The 18,131-nt window shown below is 60.0% G+C and overlaps 2 protein-coding genes across 4 annotated transcripts; one reads left to right on the top strand and one right to left on the bottom strand.

Annotated features, from left to right (window-relative positions):
• The first annotated feature begins 422 nt into the window (after positions 1-422).
• Positions 423-4,741, top strand: SASH3 (SAM and SH3 domain containing 3). 3 transcript variants are annotated; one of them, XM_059483106.1, is made up of 8 exons: positions 423-576; positions 2,730-2,822; positions 3,043-3,192; positions 3,274-3,418; positions 3,495-3,643; positions 3,767-3,973; positions 4,273-4,423; positions 4,503-4,741. In XM_059483106.1, the coding sequence occupies exons 1-8, from the start codon at positions 523-525 to the stop codon at positions 4,709-4,711; spliced, it is 1,158 nt and encodes a 385-aa protein (XP_059339089.1). In that variant the 5' UTR covers positions 423-522; the 3' UTR covers positions 4,712-4,741. The 3 variants fall into 3 exon arrangements, with proteins under 3 accessions (XP_059339089.1, XP_059339087.1, XP_059339088.1); XM_059483104.1 differs by having other exon boundaries at positions 3,271-3,418; XM_059483105.1 differs by having other exon boundaries at positions 3,271-3,418; positions 4,506-4,723.
• Positions 4,742-5,180: 439 nt separating this feature from the next.
• Positions 5,181-17,891, bottom strand: ZDHHC9 (zinc finger DHHC-type palmitoyltransferase 9). Its single transcript, XM_059482996.1, has 10 exons — positions 17,825-17,891; positions 17,185-17,478; positions 10,414-10,574; positions 9,700-9,858; positions 8,748-8,885; positions 8,556-8,602; positions 8,185-8,289; positions 7,943-8,046; positions 7,667-7,832; positions 5,181-6,951 (listed from the first exon to the last, which is right to left on the bottom strand). The coding sequence occupies exons 2-10, from the start codon at positions 17,349-17,351 to the stop codon at positions 6,847-6,849; spliced, it is 1,152 nt and encodes a 383-aa protein (XP_059338979.1). The 5' UTR covers positions 17,352-17,478; positions 17,825-17,891; the 3' UTR covers positions 5,181-6,846.
• Positions 17,892-18,131: the final 240 nt, after the last annotated feature.

The following is an 18,131-nucleotide window of genomic DNA, read 5'->3' as shown; positions in this document are numbered from 1 at the left end:
GTCCCCAGCGGGGTGACCACATCCCGCCTGGGTGTGATGCCGAGCCGGGATACAGGGGACATCCCGGACCAAGTGTCCCGCAGAGGGCTTGGCTACCATATCCCAGCAGGATGAGCAGGCTCGGGGGTGGGCACGGCAGAGGGGTTGGGGTTTGTCACTTTCTCCATGGGGGGACTCACGATGCCCATGTGCAGATGGCCAAGGGGCGGCAGCAGTGCCGAGGGGAGGCAGGGCAGAGCAGCATCACCGAGGGGCGGCACGGCCGAGCGCTGTCAGGGCGCAGACACCGTCCCCACCCAGGGGCCCCGGGCAGGGCAGCAGCTCGCTGCTGGAGGGTTTCCTTCCTCCTGCCCCAGCCCGCGCCTCGCCAGCCACCCCGAGCACGGCTGCAAGCGCCTCTCATGTGACCGCCGGCTTCCTGTGCGCTCCCGGCTCGGTGCCGGTGCCGCGGGACGGACGGGACGGGACGGACGGGCCGCGCTCGCCGCTGCCGGACGCTGAGCCCTCGCCACCGGCCAGGCCATGCTGCGCCGCAAGCCTTCCAACGCCGGCGACAAGGAGCCGGGACACAGGAAGGTGAGTCCTGGCGGCACCCAGGTGCCCTCAGCACCGCAGGTGTCCCGGCGCACCCAGAGCTGTCCGAGCCGGGGCTGCCGTGGGATGCTGAGCAGGAGGGCTGGGGCAGGGCCCGGGGCTGGGGTCGCACGGCAGCTGCCCTGCCATCAGTTCGTCTCTGCTGCCACCAGGCACCGTGGCCTCGCCAGTGCGTGGTCCTGGCCTTGTCCGCCTCCCACTGTGCCTTCCATCCTGTTGGGACGTGTGGCTGGGATGCACAGCCCCCGGGACCCACACGGGTGCCAGCTCAGGTGCCGGGGGGACCCCAGAGCTCTGCTGGGGGCGGCTGTGCCCCCCGCCCCGCCATGGCCTCCCCGGGCGTGGGCGGCCGCTGTCATTTCCTGGGGGCCATGGCTGCGGTGGCGGCTGTGCAGCTCTTGCGCAGCAAGGTGCTGCGGTCGGGGCTGCAGCTCCGTCACGAGCGGCAGCGCTTCCTCCGGCAGCCCCGCGGCGAGGTGCGAGCCGCAGGAGCGCAGCTGCCCGTGCCACGGCCTCCCGAGAGCCCCCTGCGTGCCACGGCCGTGTGCCACCCTGTGGCTGGAGTCACCAGTGGGGGCCAAAACCGGCTCCTCATCCCCCGCCAGGTCTCGCACCAGCTGGCACGTCAGCTCTTGCCAAGCTTTGCTGGGCTGGCATCAGCAAGTCACCACGGGGAGCAGGGGCAGTGCCTGGTGGCAGGGTCCTGCCCGTGACAGGCACAAATCCTGCCGTGGCAGCTCCTCCGTGCTGCCAAGCTCCGCCAGGAAACCTGGGTGAAGTCCCCCTCCCTGCACGGGGCTGGCCCATCCAGCCGGGCCAGTCCCAGTGGGCATCCCCTGCCCCTGCCCAGTGACAGCCACTCTCACTTCCCCCTCCTGCTCTGCTCCGGGACAGCCCGGCCCCCCTGACTCACACCCCACTGCCAGGCTCGCCATGGCTCCTCCAGCCCCGGGGCACTTCTATCTCAGAGCTGTTTTATCTCAGCAGTGAAGCCCTGGGAGGTTCGGTGGACCTGGATGTGGGGGATTCAGGGCACTGGGGTGGGAGCAGGGCAAAAGCCAACATCCCCTCTGCACAGATGCACCTGAAGCTGGCATGAAGCCACAGTGGGTGTGCAGCTGGGTGTGGCTCCGTGAGCCAGCCCTCTGCAAGGAACGGCAAAACCAAGTGCTCGGGGGTGCTCGGTGGGGCTGATGAGAAGGAGAATAAAAAGGAAACAGCACAGGGCCAGGCTGTGCAGGGCTGGGAAAGGCCTCTGCCACCACAGGAGCTGGCAGAGCTGCTTGGGAGCAGGAATCCCTGGTTGTGGTGGTGGCAGAGCAAGCTCCGTGGTGTGTGCTCCGAGGGCCTCAAGAGTGCTGGCAGTGGCAGCTGACTCACTGTGCCATGTGCGAGCACGCTGGTGCTGCCATCCCAGGGATGAGGGACACCTGGGGCCATGTGGCTGTGCTGGCACCATGGACGTTCCTTCCATGTGAGACAGGCACCTTAGGCCATGGAGAGGAAGGCAGGCAGGGGGCACAGGAATGACTAAAAGGAGCAAGGGATGGAGAGGTGTACCAGGACTGAGATCCAAAACCAGCTTTGATGGCTTAGGCAGGAGGTGGCACCAAGCCAGCTGGTGATGCTGGGGCTGTGCTCTCTGGGCTATGGGTGACACTCACAGGTGGAAAACATGGATTTGTGACTGAAAAACAGGATTTCAGTCCTGGAGCTGACGCTGTGGGTAGCAGCAGGGCTGCTCTGGTGCTACCTGCCCTTCACTGCCTGCCCACCTGTGCTGAGAGGAGATGCAGAGCCCTGTGTGCCCCCACGTCCTGGCCCATGTGCCAGGGTGGCATCATGGCACAGCCCCGGGCTGCTCCCGGCATGGCAGTGCCAGGCTCCACACTAGAGCATCCCTGCCCTGGGAATGCTGTGCCAAGCAGCTGCACAGGCACCAAGAGCTCCACATCCCAGTTCTGGGGGTTGATGACACATGGCAGCTCCTGGAAGAGAGCAAAAAACTCTTCCCAGCACTGGCATTACCCTGGGATGGGCAGAGCAGCCCAAAGAGCAGAGAGGAGCTGGGGCAGGGAATGCAGGAGGAAACCCATATTCCATCTCCCCCCTCACACCTCTGCCCCTGCTCCCAGCTTTCCCTACAGCGTTCCAGCAGCTTCAAGGATTTCAACAAGTGCAAGGTCAGCTCCCCTGTGTCAAATGAGGAGTTCAACCTGGAGGAGAATGTGAGTTCCCAGCATCCCTTGACACATCCTGCTCCCCTGGGAACAGCCCATTTCAGGGCTGGGTTCCCGAAACTCCTGTCCTTACCAGTGGCCTACGTGTCATGGAGCAGCCCCAGGGTGTCAGCACCGGTGGGATTTGGGATCTCACAGTCCCCATGTGACCCTGTTGAGGCTTGCCCAGGGTGGGGGGCTCTGCCCTCACTCTCCATCTCTCTGGCAGATCCCCGAGGATGATGCCAGCAGTGCCAGCGCCGAGGAGGGCGCGCGGAGCAGCGGCACCAAGCTGGGCAGGAAGTGGCGGGCGGTCATCTCCCGCACCATGAACCGCAAGATGGGCAGGATGGCTGTGAGAGCGCTGGCCGAGGGCAAGGTGAGCAGGGCCGTGGGGACACGGACAGGTGAGTGGGGGACAGCTCCCCCTCCCTCGGCCTGAGCCCGGTACCCCCAGCAGGGAGAGGCGGAGGCAGAGAGGCCATGCCCGCTGTCCCCAGCCAGCAGCGTGGAAGAGCAGAGCTGTGACAAGGTGCCCCTGTCGTACCTGGAGCTGGAGGAGGAGGAGGATGGACGCCCAGCCCTCGGACGCCAGATGTCCAGCGGTGAGGCCAGCCCCGATGGGACACTGGTCCCACGTCCCCAGCTGGGCATGTCCTGCCTGACCCCTCCTCTCTGCAGGCAGCGACATTCCCAGCCCTGGCGATCCCAGGGACAGCCAGCAGCTGGAGGAGACCGTCCCAGCCTACACCGGCCCCTTCTGTGGCCGGGCCCGCGTCCACACCGACTTCACCCCCAGCCCCTATGACAAGGACTCCCTGAAGCTGCGGGTAAGCCACGGCCACTGTGGCCCTGGGGAGGGAGGGAGGGTGGCTGGGGACCCCCTGAGCTGGGGATGTTCCCTGGCTGTCCCCAAGCCTGTGCCCCCCACCATCCCACGTCCCTTGGCCTAGAAAGGGGACATCATCAGCATCATCGAGAAGCCACCTGTGGGCACCTGGACCGGGCTGCTCCACAACAGGGTGGGCTCCTTCAAGTTCATCTACGTGGATGTGATCCCTGAGGAGACGGTACCTGCCCGCAGGAGCCGCAGCTCCGGCCGGAACAAGCGCCTCAAGCCCAAGACCCTCCATGAGCTGCTGGAGCGCATCAACCTGCAGGTGAGGGCCAGGGGCTGCGGGGACAGCAGCACCCAGCTGTCCAGGGACCCAGCACCCAGCAGCACCCAGGGACCAGCAGTGCGACCAACCCCTCTCCCCTTCACTATCCCCCACCTCGTGGGTCCTTCCACCAAGCACCCAGGGGCACAGAGGGCACACAGGGGGCATTTCTTGGTAATGTGGGCTAAGTGCCCACCGTGGACCCACTGCGGGGGGAGCTGCAGGCCAGCACTGGGGGCCAGGAGGAGCCGGGGGAGCCACCCACGCCCTGCTCACCCCTACCCACACCCCCCACCCAGGAACACACCCCCACCCTCCTGCTGAATGGGTACCAGACCCTGGAGGACTTCAAGGAGCTGCGGGAGACGCACCTGAACGAACTGCACATCACCGACCCCCAGCACCGCGCCAAGCTGCTGACGGCTGCCGAGCTCCTCCTGGACTACGACAGTAAGAGACTCCTGGGGAGGGGTGGGGACCCTGACTGGGCACCCCAGCAGCACCACTGACACCACGGTCCCTTTCCCAGCAGCCAGTGAGCCAGAGGATGGTGACAGCACCGAGGCCCTGCCATCACCCTCAGAGCCCAAAGGGGACATTCCCCGGGACTCCGGCTGCTTCGAGGGATCAGAGACCCTGGATGGCAGCCGGGAGGAGGCCGAGCTGGGGGGTCCTGAGGAGCAGCTGGCGGGTCCTGAGGAGCAGCTGGGGGGTCTCTCCATGGCAGAATCCCCCTGAGCCTGCCAGCACCGCCACTTTCCACTCCGGCCCTAACAGGGGGGCTGGATTGGAGGGGACGGCGGCTGGTGGGGGACAGGGGAGCCCCAGTGGTGGCACCTCGGGGCCCGGCCTGGCCCCTGCACCAGAGCCAGATGCTGGGTGGGCACAAGGTGCCCCAGGACATTTTGCATGGCACTGCCTGGCACCACTGCCCCGAGGCAGGGACTCTGGGCATGCCGGGGCATTGCACTCCCCGCCAAGACACCGCAGGCATTGGCTGCTTTCCCCAGGTTTGCCAGCAGGCTCAGGAAGGGAGCTGGGGCTGGAAGCTGTGTGTGCAGGCAACTGAAGCCTGCCTAGGACACTGTCACTTCTCAGTGTGGACACACAGAGACCCCCCCTCCACCTGCCGTGGGGGACAGCAAGATGCAAAGAACACAGCTAAGACACCCTGGAAGTATGAGATGGAGAGTCCTGGAAATGCACAGGGAAGAGGCAGCTGGCTTGGGGCAGCACAGAAACGCAGCGGCTACAGCTCAGCCATTTTCAAACCAATTAAATTTCCTTCATTGTTTTAAAATTAAAAAAAAAATAATAAGAAGAAAAAAAATAAAGAACATCCAGCCCTCACCCAACCCCTTTCCTTCCTTCTGGAGACCCTGACCCTTGCAGGCAGGTCCCGGCAGGCAGAACTCCACACACCTCATGGAACAGGGAGCAGCAAAGCCAAAATACACAATTTTCTGCACCGAATTGGAGTTTTGGTCAGCAGCGTGTTGGGGCGACTCCCACGGGGTGGGGCACAGAGCCCTGTCCCCGGAGGATGGAAGGGGATGGGGATGGGGCTGGGCTGGCTGGGGGCCGTGGCGGGGCGGCCGAGGCTCCTTCCCAGCCACATTCCAACGGGGAGCAGCTGTGGCAGCTCTGCCCTCTCACCCAGGAGAAGAGGCCCTGCACGGTGGGAGAGGGGGCAGTGCCGGGGCCACGTTCACACCACAGCCCTCACTGCCAGCCAGGAGCATCACGGACACACAGACGGGACTGGCCTGGCAGGACACCCCCCACAGCCACCACACACCTGCTGGGAGGAACTGAGTGCCCAGCACTGTGACAAGGGACACGGAGCTGCACAGGGGCTGCAGGGATCCCAGAGGTGTGAGGGTCCTGCCAGTGCAGGACAGGGACTGTGGAGTGGGGGAGCCCTGCCACGGCACAGAGCTCTCCCACCATCCCCCCAGCCTCTCGTCCTCTGTTGAGGACACACAAGCCCAGCCCTGGGCAGCTGGTACAATCCTGGGAAGATCCAAGGCTCCCAAAGCCAGTCTAGGATGGCTGAGAACAGCAGAGCAAGGCAAGGGGGGGGACATGGGGATGCAATGACACAACACAGATTGGGGCTGAGGTGCTGCAGAGCTGGGGAGGGCTCAGTGCAGACACCCAGGAACAAACGCAGCCCCAGCACCAGCCAGGAGCCAGTGGCACAGGCACACAGGCAAACCCTTCCCTGCAGCTGCCCACCTTGGCTGCCTTCTCCCTCCCTCAAAGCCCAGGGTGGCGTGAGCACCAGGGCAGGATGGAAGGAGGGTCCCCTCATAGCTGCTGCCTTGTTACATCACACAGAAAGGAGCACAGGAAGACAGCTACCTACAAACCACTGCCAGCAGAACTCCTTCCCACTTGTTTGGGACCTTGGGGCACCAAAACGTCTCCTGACAAGCCTTGCCACGCCAACCACAAAACAACGCCACGGATTACAGGAAGGAGGGAGGAGGGGAGAGAGGACATTGCTGCCACGATTGCTTTCCCCTTCCGTGGGGATTCCTCAGCAGGAGGGCGCAGGCTGGCCCTGACAGCCTCACCCTGACAGAGCAGGGCCCGGGCGGAGGGGCAGCCCCAGCCCTGAGCTGGGATGGAGCATCCAGGCCAGCCCCCAGAGCCAGAGGCCCGGCCCCAGGCAGAGCTGGTGCTGGCTGTGCCCCACGGTGACCGGGGGTGCCACCACCAAGGCCAGCGCTGCCCGCACCGCGGTGAGTGATGACTAAAGCAAAATGGCCATGGGGAATCAGGTGCCTGCCATCCAGCCCTTCTCCTCTCCTCCACCACTTCCAGCTTTGATTAGACAAAACAACAAAGTTCTCCCTTCCAAGCAGATGCTAGTGCTGCGCTCGCCCAGCGTCCAGGGGGGGCACCGGGAGCTCCCCAGGCGTTCGCTGCTTCTCCTCTGGCATCTCGGTGTCACTCACAGACGGGGCAGGGACCTGGAGAGAGAGCACAGAGTGACCTGCAGGGACACCCCAGGGCAGAGCCCAAGCACACAGGCCCCACCTCTCCGCTTCCACCTCCAGCTCCACTTGCAGCAAGCTCAGGTGGGCTTGGGAAAATGAGAAACCAAAATCAGGGACAACCCAACAGGCAACATAGCTTCAGGAAGAACTGGAGCACTGGACTCTCCAGCAGAAGGTGTCTTGGACTGTGTCCACCAGGGAAGGGCAGCTCATGCCCAAGCAGGAGTAAGCCAAGGCATTTCCCACCAATTTAGGTGGGACGGGCACTCTGGAGGTCTCCTGTCAAACTGTGTCCTTAATGCAGGATAATTTCAAACACAGCAAACTGCTCAGGGCCACAACAGCTTTCTCCATGGACAGAGATCCCAGGGAGAGCCATGCAGCTCACACACAGAACCACAACAAGATGTCTGCAACCTCTCAGCCCTCCCCAGCCCCACTGAGCTCCATGGGCAACAGCTCCTGAGCGCTCTCATTGCAGGACTGATCTCCAAAACAGCAGCCAGCTGTGATCTCCTTTTAGGAAGTTCAAGGAAACCAAGACGCTGGTTTCCAGGGTTAGAGCAAACAAGCTTTTCAGCAGCAGCCTCTCACATGGCCCCCCATGTAGTTTTGTCCTTCCTAAGTCACACTCTCAGCTTTCTTCCACTCTCCCAGAGCCCCCCCAGCTCCCAAGGGGATCACTCACAGCACTGGGGGGAAGAATGCTGCCATCCTGCTGCTTCGTGCCACCCTCCTGGGCCTGCCCAGGGCCCTGAGTGGCCGGGGGCTCCTGCGTGCCGGGTGCCCGCGGGCACGACCCCTCCTGAGCTGTGCTCTCCTCCTGCTGCAGGATGCCCCGTCTGTCCAGGACACTGCAACAACACAGGCACGCCATCAGAGACCCGCGTCTCCCCACATCCCACCTCTTTTCCCAGCACAAGTGCTGCTGGAAGACAAAGGTCAAGGCCCCTCAGGAGCTCACCTGGGGGGCAGAGGCCCGCACAGCACCTCGCAGCAGTTCTTCACTATGTTGCCGTGGCTGTACGGATTCTGCACACGGTTCTTCCCAGTCCAGGACCCCTTAATCTGAAATAGTTGGGCACAAATTCAGGTTTACTCCAAGGCCAACCTGCCCCAGCCCCCAGATCCCTGTGTTCTGCTCAGCCTTGACACACTGAGAAACACCAACAGCTCAGAGAAGAGGAAGAGGAAGGCTCTACTTACGTCTTCGTTGGTTGTCTGATTCAGTGCCACCAGGAAGGTGTGGAACCCAGTTAACCCCACCACCGACCACAGCGTGAAGAAACAGATGAGCACCTCCAATACAGTGAGAACAGTTAAGGACTGGGAACAACCTGAGAGCAGGCCCAGACCACCTGTTACTGCCCCCACAAACATCAACTTCTCTTCCTCTCCTAGCCACTGTTTTCTGTTTTATTCTCCTCCCAAGAGCCAAGAAATTGCTCCCCACATTGTCATCCAGGGGAAAATGCTTGGAAAGACTCAGAGTGGCCTAAACAGCCACTCCACAATGCAGCTCCCACTAACCCCCAGTTGTGGAGAAGTCAAGCCTTTGGGACCATGGAAGGATATGTCCCTGGGGTTTCCTTCAACGTGTTCAGAAACCCAATCTTCAGAGATTCTGCAATACAGAAAGAGAGATTTTTTTCACCTGGAACATCCCACTGAGTCCAGCTCCCTTTCCCACTCCCTATCTCTGGTTTCACACCACCATCTGCAGCCCCCCTCCCTCCCTCCCTCCCTCCCTGCTCTCCATGCAGACTCACTCAGTGCTACGTAGACAATGTTGAAGGTGAAGATGTAGATGGTGAGGAGGGAGAGCGAGAGGATGAAGAGGTAGAAGTAGCGGTAGTTCCTCTTTCCCACGCAGTTGCCCACCCAGGGACAGTGATGGTCAAAGCGCTCTGGGGAAGCCAAGATGAAAATTAGCCCTGCCCTGGCATGGGCCTGCCCATGTCTAGATCCTTGCCCCTGGGCTCCCAACTTCAAAAATCCCCCAGGCTGACAAAAACTGCCAAGTTCAGCCATCTGCTCAGTCAGGACCCCATATCCTGGCCTCCTTTCAGGAGGTCAAAAAGTCCAAAATTGTTTTATAATGAGTCATTTTGCACATTAAGAGAGAATTTGACCCTCCCATGTGTCTTCTCTCCCTGGAGTACAACAGCCATAGCACATGGGTTAGATGAAGGCCTGGGAGTCCCCATGTTCTTACCCTGGAATAATCAGGAGAAGGTTCTAGAAACTGCATAAACACACAAAGGCTGGGAATCTGAAGAGGAGGAAAGGGGTCCAAAAGGACAGGATTTCTGCCTGGAGCAGTGATGCTGAACATGAGCTGAACAAGAGTTACATACACAGAAGGAAGACAACAACCAGGGCACCCCAGGGAATGGCACAATCTCTGTGCTGATGAAGGAGCTGTTGTCACCTGAGACACAACTCTCCACTGGAACCCTCCAGTCCTGCAAGGCCAGACTCCAGTGGGATTCAAAAATGGGCTGCACATGTACACAGAGCAGCTGGACTCAGTTATTGCCAAAGTCCTGGCAAAGAGGAAGCACCTGGCTCCAGGTTCTGAGCAAACCTCAAGCTCCTTGAGCACAAGACGAGGCAGCCTGGACACTGCACCAGCCCAGAGCTGCCCAGCACGAGCCTGGGTGCTGTCCTGTCCCTGTGCCAAGGCTCTGTGAGGAGCAGGGCCAGGCCAGCAGCACTCACCCACACAGTTGTCGCAGATGCTGCAGTGCGAGGCGCGGGGCGGCCGGAAGATCTTACACGTGTAGCAGTACTTGAGCTTCACAATCTGATTGTTGATCTGGAAGTTCTTGATGCGCGGGGGCGGGCGCTGACCCTGCGGCACGGTCCCGTTGGTGGCCTCTGCCAGAGAGAACGGGGCACAGGTCGGACCCGCTGCTACAACATGATGGCCTCAAACAACAACTCGCCTCCCTGCCTTCCCTACCAGCGGGATCGGAGCCCGCTGGCTCCGGAGCCGGAGGCTGCAGCTCTGCTCACGCAGGCCAGAGCCAACCTGGCAGCTTGGAGGCAGGAAAAGGGATGCCAGAGCTTTCATGGGCATGTTGAGAGTGGGCTGGGTGTTATCACCTGCATCCACCAAACCTCCTCCCTCCCTGAAGGATCAAAGGGACCACTCCAAGCTTTCTGCACCCCTTCTCAAAAGCAAACAGAGTTTGTATGTGCACGGCTATGGGAGAGAAAGCAGCAGGTGAAACGGCTCCCAGAGAGGGATGCAGGTACATCGTGCTGCCTTATTGAAACTTGGCCAAGTACGGTGAGCCAGCACATTGGGGCAATCCTCACTTTTGGAGGTCCAGCCAGGAAGATAAGCTCTTGCAGGGACTGTAACCTAGAAATATGCCATAAATAGGGAGGCTTTTCCAGCCCTCACCAGCTTGGCCACTCCACACTCACCAATCTCCATCTCAATGAAGGCTGCCTCATCGGGCAGGGCCCTGGGGATCACGCCAGGGTCGCTGAAGCTCGTCCGCAGCAGCGTGGCCATGGCGAACAGGAAGAGCACTGCTGCAAACACGGGGATGGCCGGGGACAGCTGCACCGCCAGGTAGCGGCACCTGCGGACACGGGGCAGGAGAGGATGAGTCACAGTCCCATCGCCTGGCACAGCCTCAGAGCCCGGGCACGCCGCAGCACTGCTCAGATCTAGAGCAGAGAAGCTGCTCAGTACATCCTTCTGATCCCACCACCACAGGGGAACACTCCTGGGGCAGCTCCAACGACCAGGCACCATCACAGCATCCCCACGTCTTCCACCACCCAGGCACAGATATTTCCCAACATTTGTTCTGTTTTCAGCTCCCATTTTAAGCAATGCCAGAAACACAACCAGGCAGCGGGAGAGACCTTGTCCATTACATTCCTGCTGCCAAGGGATGGGCCAGACCATTGGGAGCAGCACCCAAGGCCTGGTCAGGGACCCCCTACCTGGAGAGCTCGAAGGCATGGAAGCCTGTGGGGATAGTGGGAATCTCTGGCTAACTCCTAAAGAGCAGGAGCTTCCCATATCACAGACATTTTTGGGATTAAGTGGATCCTGTACTTCGGAATGGATTCCTGTGGAAGTGCAACATTCCCATGCAAGAAGACATCTGGCTTCCTTTGGCTTTCCTGAGACAACGGACTAGAATACTCCAAATAAAGCAGAAAGGCTCCTGCTTCAAGACTTCCCCAGCTCAAAAGGGAACAAGGTTTGTTTCCTCTACAAATACAACAAGGCCCAAAGAGGAGTTTATGGTGCTGATCCTGCTGACAGAGGATGCAAAGGGAGCATGGGACTCATCTCACTGTGGCCGTGCTGCTCCTGGACACTCACAGTCATGTCCCCAGAGGTGCTGCAGCCCTAGCCATGTGGGAGGCCTGGGCCGAAGTCACATTTTAGAGACATACTGGGCTGAAAAAATCCATATTTTACCCTGATTCCTTCAGAAAACCCTACTGATGTTGGGGTGAAGTTCCTATGGAGCTTTGCTATGGTTTAAGGGAAACCCCACCTAAATCCCACCACTTGTGTCATGTCTCACCACCCCTTGCACATATCCCTTCCCCAGCCTCCTGATGCAACTGGGCACCCAGCCTTTCAGGCACTTGGCTTTCTAGGATCCACCCTTTATCCCTGCTGCTGAGGGATGGATCCAACCCAGACTCCTGCTGTTCCACTGTTACTTTCCATGGGAGCATCAGGCCTCTGTGGTGAGGGGCCAGGGATTATCTTCCCTGGGGGGCTGCCATCCCAAGCAAGGCCATTTCCATAACCTCCACAGCACTGTTTAATTCTGGACAGCATTCCCACCACAGATTCCCCACACACAATGCAGTTTCCAGCTCCAGCTGGCAGCGCCAGGCTCCGCAGGCCCACTGCAGGAACATTTCCTGGGCCATTGCCTGACTCCAGCGCTGTCCCCCACGAGTGGCAGGGACAGAAGGCCTGCACACTGAATTACAGCACACTTCAGTCACAGCTGCAACACCAGAAGCCCACAGCAACACAAAGGGCCTGGGCCTTAAACCAACATCCTTCACTGCAGACACTGCACACTCTGCTGTTCCCCAAAACAATTCCCTGTGCCCAGCCCTGCCCACAGACGAAGAACCCGAGTGCCAAGCTTATCGTCCTCAGGCAGCCTAAGATAACTTTGCATTCCCTCTGCAAGGGCAAAGTCCAGGGACAGCTGCAAGTCAGTCAGCAAGTAAACAAAAACCTTGGAGCCCATTTGGGGAAGAAATATGGGGTTAGGAAGATGGAACATGGATTTAGGTGCAGGTCAGCCTCTTCTCCCAGGCAATCAGTAAGTGACAGGACAAGAGGACACAGCCTCAAGTTGTGCCAGGGGAGGTTCAGGTTGGACATCAGGAGAAGGTTCTCCATGGAATGGGCTGTCAGGCATTGGAAGGGGCTGCCGAGGGAGGTGGTGAACTACCCATCCCTGGAGGTGTCCAAGGAACAATTGGATGTGGCACTCAGTGCTCTGGTCTGGTTGACAAGGTGGTCACCAGTGACAGGACTTGATGGTCCTGGGGGTCTTTTCCACCCTAAACAATTCTGTGATTATTCCTTCAAGAGCAGGACACTCCCTGCCCCAAGGGGCTGCAGCCTGACCCCTGTCCAGCTTTTGGAACTGCTGTGACAACATGAACATATTGTGGGTTTAAATGTGGATCCATGAGCTGTGTTAAAGCTGAGCCATGGCCCTCCTGCTTCCACACAGGCCTAGCTTAGCTTTCCTTAGCTGGGCTGGCATCTGTGGCCCCTTGCAGGTGGGGGCAGAGGGAGAGCCAGAGGAGCTGCCACCACGGTGAAACTGCACTGCCAGGCCCAGCATGGAGCCCCCACTGCCCCCCACCCTCCCTGTGCCGATGGGGCCTCGCTCTTCAGGTGACTCCCAGGGAACTCGTCCACGGCAGGGAAAGCAGCCACACAAGGCCCTGACTTGGCACTCAGGTACTCACTAGCACTGGGCTATCTTCAGTCTGCGCTTGTCTCTAAGATGATTTCACTGCTCAGGAACAGGCATTTAAAGGTCTTTTGTTTGGGAGAGCTCAGAGCCAACAGAGATGCTCTGTTGGCCTGTGAAGATGCTGCTCCCCCATTCCCAGCACCATTTCTGTGCTCTGGAGCATTTTGTCACCAAAAAGCACACAATAACAGCACTATCACAACTCATCACCACAGTGGGGTGGGCTGAGGCAGGAAAGCTGAACAAAGGGATCATTGGAATGGGGAGCAGGGGAAGAAGCAGCTGGGAGGTGCCATGAGTTATGGTGCTTGGCTGGTTATTCTGCATGCTGAGCAAAGCTCTGGAGGAAGGGAAAAGCCACAGGGACTGCACAGCCACGGCCACAGGGCAGCACATCCCCCAGGCAGGCCCCACCAGGGCTCAGCATAAGCTCCACAGTATCACTCACCCACATCTGACCTGCAAATCACCTGTTTAACCTTCCTCAGCTACAGCTCAGCCACATCGTGCGCCTGCTCTGGGTGCCAGCAGAGCTGTGTCTTTCCCCAGTGCCTGACCCTCACTTCAGCCTGGCTGTGCTGGGTGCTCACACTAGGGCAGAGATGGTGTCTGGCAGCTGCTGTGTTTGCAGTAAGTGTGGAAGCAGCTGCTCCAAAGCCTGGCCACACCACACCACTGTGTCCAGGCCCTTTCCAGCAGCACCAGGCAAGGCTGGAGCTCTCCCTGGAACCTCTCCCTACCTGCCTGCAGTGACACATCAACTGTCACCACACACCATCTGTTTCTGACACAACTGAGGCAGGAGACAGGTGTGTTATGCCAATGTCACTGCTCCTTTCCCAGCTAAAATCTCAAATCTCTGCACAGACAAATCACCCAGGAATGGGGGTGCCACAGAGGATGTGGAGGCTGCAGGGAGGGCAAAGTCATCTCCTGAGAAGGAGCCCACATATGAAGAAAAGGTCAATCCAAACCCCAGGAGTGGCCACTTCCCCCAGAAACATGAACAAAACAAGCTGAACTCTGGACACCAAAAAGTTCACTTCTATTGAGAGAAATTACAGTGATTAAAATGCATGAATTAACTCAAATGTAAGTTTTGACCATGCTTGATACAGATCTAACCAGAGGTAATGCCAGCTCAGAGGCCCCTCTCTGAGTCTTGGGTCTCTGGGCTTTGGAAATCAAAACTAAAAAACAAAGTCACACGAAGGGCAGTGTAGGTGTTTTCAACTCATCAGAAAACAAAGACATTTTCATCTCTACAAAGCTAAAAAAGTAGGAAAAAGAAAGTGGCAAATATACCTGGGTACTGGAAAATCCAAAAGCAGCCCCTTCCCATGAGGAAGGAGCCAGTGTTGCTGGTGCTATCATGCCTCTAACATCTACAGATGTCAAGTTTTGTGCTGAAAAGCCAGAGACAAAAGAAATCTCATTCCCTTCAGCTGAGCGTGGAACTCCAGGAGAGACAGGAACTGCAAAGGGAACTCCCAGCCTGAGAGGAGGCACTGCATCCCATCAGCCCAGTTCCTAAAGGCATTTCTCACAAATGCTTTATCTGGTCTCCTCATGCTGGAACACCTCAAGCAGACAGCAGCTAAGTGCCCAACCACAGGGCTGACGTACCATTAGGAGTCTGAAATCATGCCAAGAGGATGTGAAACTGTATTTTACGGGACGTGTGATGGAGCAGACCCAGTTAAGCACGGGTCTCTGGAGCAGCCCCAGGCCGCGGAGCAGCTCCCGTGGTGCTCAGAGGTGCCCTTGGGCCGAGCCTTCCCGAGAGCCAGCACCGCTCCGTCCCCTGCCTTATCTGCGAGGGAGGAGCCGGATCTCAGGTACAGCTCTGAGCTCTGCCAGCCTCCGGCTCCTGTTCGCTGCTGCCTGGAGAGGTTTCCCCAGTCCCAGAACGCAGCGCTGCGGTTTGGGGATGAACGCACAGCATTCCCACCCACAGGCTGAGGCGCTCAGCCCGCTCGCCCGCGGACACCGCGGAGCAGCCGGCAGCACTGCAGAAACTTGGAGGAGAGAACAGCACCAGCAGCAGCCCCGCGAGTGCCACCATCGCTCCGGGGCTGGCAAGGAAGGGCTGCGGCGTTTCTGCCGCCGTGGGCGCCGGTCCCACCGGCCGCAGCCGTAACCGGAGCCAGCGCAGCCCGGAGCGCCGCGATCGAGCCCAGCCCGGCAGGGCGAGCAGCCAGACAGATCCTGGCTCCAGGCACCCCGAGCCGTGCTCAGACAAGGTGTGACTGCGCAAGTGATTCAGCTGAATGGAGCAGGCAGCACGGCACAGGCAGCCCGCAGTGAGGGGCAGCCAGGGAAAGGCTCCTCCGCCCACGCCGGCTGCCGCTCCAAATCCACACAGCAACTTTCAGGGGAAACCAGGGATTTCCATGCAAACACTAAAGAATCTGCCAAACACCAAGAGAAACGGACAACAAGGTGAAAGATCGAGGCTGAGATCCTCACCCCGAGCTCCCTACTCATGCAGGGCAGGCAGGGCTCCTGAGCAGCCGAGCTGCTTATCTCAGCCTGATCAGTGAAACAGAGACCTTGGGGAGTGCTTCCAGCTGGGAAGGCAACATTTCATCCCTATCCCAAATTCAAAAATCCCCCAACAAGTTCAAAATAACCTTCTCTCTTCCAAACAAATAAACACCGAGGTGTTCTGCTCTGAAAGAATCAAATGGGTATTTGGATTTTCCCAAACTTTTCCTTATCTCCCTCAGATGATTTAACTAAAATTCAGAGGTGATCCTGTTCCCAGCAGCATTCTCCCCGCAGAGCCCACCCTCCAGGTCTAGGCACGGCCTGGATGTCTCGGTGCAAGCGACTCCTCCACAGGCCTCTGCCTGCCAGAGCATGGAAAGGGGCTTCTCAAGGAATTTCCAGTCACGTTCCTGACTAACCACAGCCGAGGTCTGGAAAACAGCCCCGGCTCACTCTGCCTTAGCGCAGCCACGGCAGAGCGGGACGTGGTTCACTCTCCTGCTACGGACAGGATCCACAGGGAGCCAGAGCAATTAAACCTCAAATCAGTGTTTCTGGTGCAGCAATAAGTGTTTCTGGAGCAGCAACACTTATTAGTTCTTCCTGTAAGGCAGGAAGGCTCAGCCTTTCCATTTTTCAGATGGAAAAAACCCCAAACATTAAACCAAGAGTAGTGTAACTTGGTACTTCAGACTGAGCCAGGGATAATTTGGGCAGGGAACTAGGGAGAGACATTCTGGGCCAGGGAATGTGGAAACAAGTTCCCTGGCTTAGGAATGATGCTGAAGAGGACAGCACCTGGGCCAAGGGCTTTTTGGAACTGCAGGAATTGCCAGGGCTTAGCCAGCGAGCAGGTCCTTCCACTCATTCTTCTTGGCTTTGTGACCTTTTGTATCATCCGACCCTGATTCAGCCCTTCTGCTGCCCCAGAACACAAACATGCCCACAGAGACCGAGGAAGGGAAGATTTCAGTTGTTTAGCTGATCCAGGTTTATCCTCCAGCTAGACAACAGAGGTATCCTGCCCCTTCCCACAGCATCAGCCCAGACAAACATAGGCTTCTCCCTTTTTGCTTGTTTTTTTTTTTTTGGTTTTTTTTTTTTTTTTTAGGATTAGTCTAAGGCCAGCCCAACTCCCCAGCCCAGCTCCTAGGGAAAGCTGAGGGGAGGGGCAGATCCCTCTTTTTCATCAGGATCAAAGGTTTTGGCTGAAGGTCTTTAGGCTGCCAAGGTGATGTACGGGGGGTCGGATCCTTCCCAAACACCGGCATGGCTCTGGCTGCAGTGCAGCCTGGGGCTGGGGGTGGGTCAGACTGGCAGGACCCCCAAGCTCACTCCTTGTTAATCCTCCCGCTGGGGTCGCCTGCCTGGTGGGGCTGATGCCGACGGTAGGGACACAGGCTGTGCCCCAGGGCTGCAGCAGCAGTACCCCTGCACTCCGGCTATCCTGGAGCCAGGAACACTCGGGACTGCCAAGCCCCAGACAGAAGGTGACCCACGGGGAAGCAGGGCCGGTGTCAGCCCCCGGCAGGGCTCCGGCAGGGCCCGTTCCCCTCAGTACCTCCAGGGTCAGTCTGCTGAGGGCGAGGAAGCAGACGTGGACAGGGACAGCCGCGCTCCGTGCCAGGCTGCGCCGCGCCAGCTCCCCTCCCTCTCCCGAAGGGCCCGAGCACACAGGCCCATCCCCATGCCCGTCCCGTGGGGTCCCCGGGGAACTCACTCGAAGGCGAAGAAGAGGGCGCAGGTGCCGAGGATGAGGAAGAGTGTCAGGTAGAAGATGCCCTTCTGCCGGGCCATCATGATCCGGCCGTCGCAGCAGAAGGTGTTCCTGCCCGGCAGCTTCTCCCATTTCCGAACCACCTTCTTCCTCGCCACCATCACCGACATGGCGGGGCCGTCACTGGGGCGGCAGCGGCCGCCGCACGTTCGGGCGCTGCTGCTGCTCCTCCGCCGCCCGCGCGCCCAGCATCATCGGGGCCCCGCGGGGCCGAGCTGGGCTGGGCCGGGCCGGCGGCTGCGGGAGAGGGAACGGGGAGAGCGCTCGGTCAGCACCAGGGCGGCGGCGGCACCGGCACGGGGGGCGGCGGCCGCCGTCGCCATGGAAACCCCGCGCCCGGGAGGGGCGTTGCCGCGGGAATCCACCAGGGAGGGGGCGCGGGGCGCGGCAGGAAGACCCTCGGCTGGGCGGCTCCGCAGCGGCAGGGGACGCGGCAGGGCCGGGCCGCACAGGGCAGGGCAGCCCCGGCTGTGCGGGCGTGCCGGGAGCCGGCGGGGAGAGAGCGGAAGGGAAGGTTAGAGAGGAGACGGGAGAGGACGGCAAGGGAGGGAAGAGGACGGGAGGGGCCCGCGCCGCCGCTCACCAGGTGCCGGTGCCGCTCGGGCCGCGCCGGTCGCTCCCACCGCGCCGGGAGGGGCCGCCACGCCCCGCGCCCGAACGGGGCGGGGCCGCCGCCGCCATTGGCCCCGCCGCGCCTTCCGCCCCGCCCCGCCGCTTCCCGCCTTCCCATTGGGCGCGTGCGCTGTCAGTCCGACGCAGATCCGCCCACCGCGCGGCTTCTCGCCACTCCATTGGTCACCGGCGCTGTCACTTCGCAGGAACTCGTCCCTTCCCGCCGCTTCTCGCCGGCCCATTGGCCTTACGGGCTGCCACTCCGCGCGGTGGGCCCC

The sequence above is a fragment of the Ammospiza nelsoni genome, chromosome 15, assembly GCF_027579445.1.
Source record: "Ammospiza nelsoni isolate bAmmNel1 chromosome 15, bAmmNel1.pri, whole genome shotgun sequence".
Classification (NCBI taxonomy): Eukaryota; Metazoa; Chordata; class Aves; order Passeriformes; family Passerellidae; genus Ammospiza; species Ammospiza nelsoni.
This window is presented reverse-complemented; position numbering and strand designations above follow the sequence as displayed.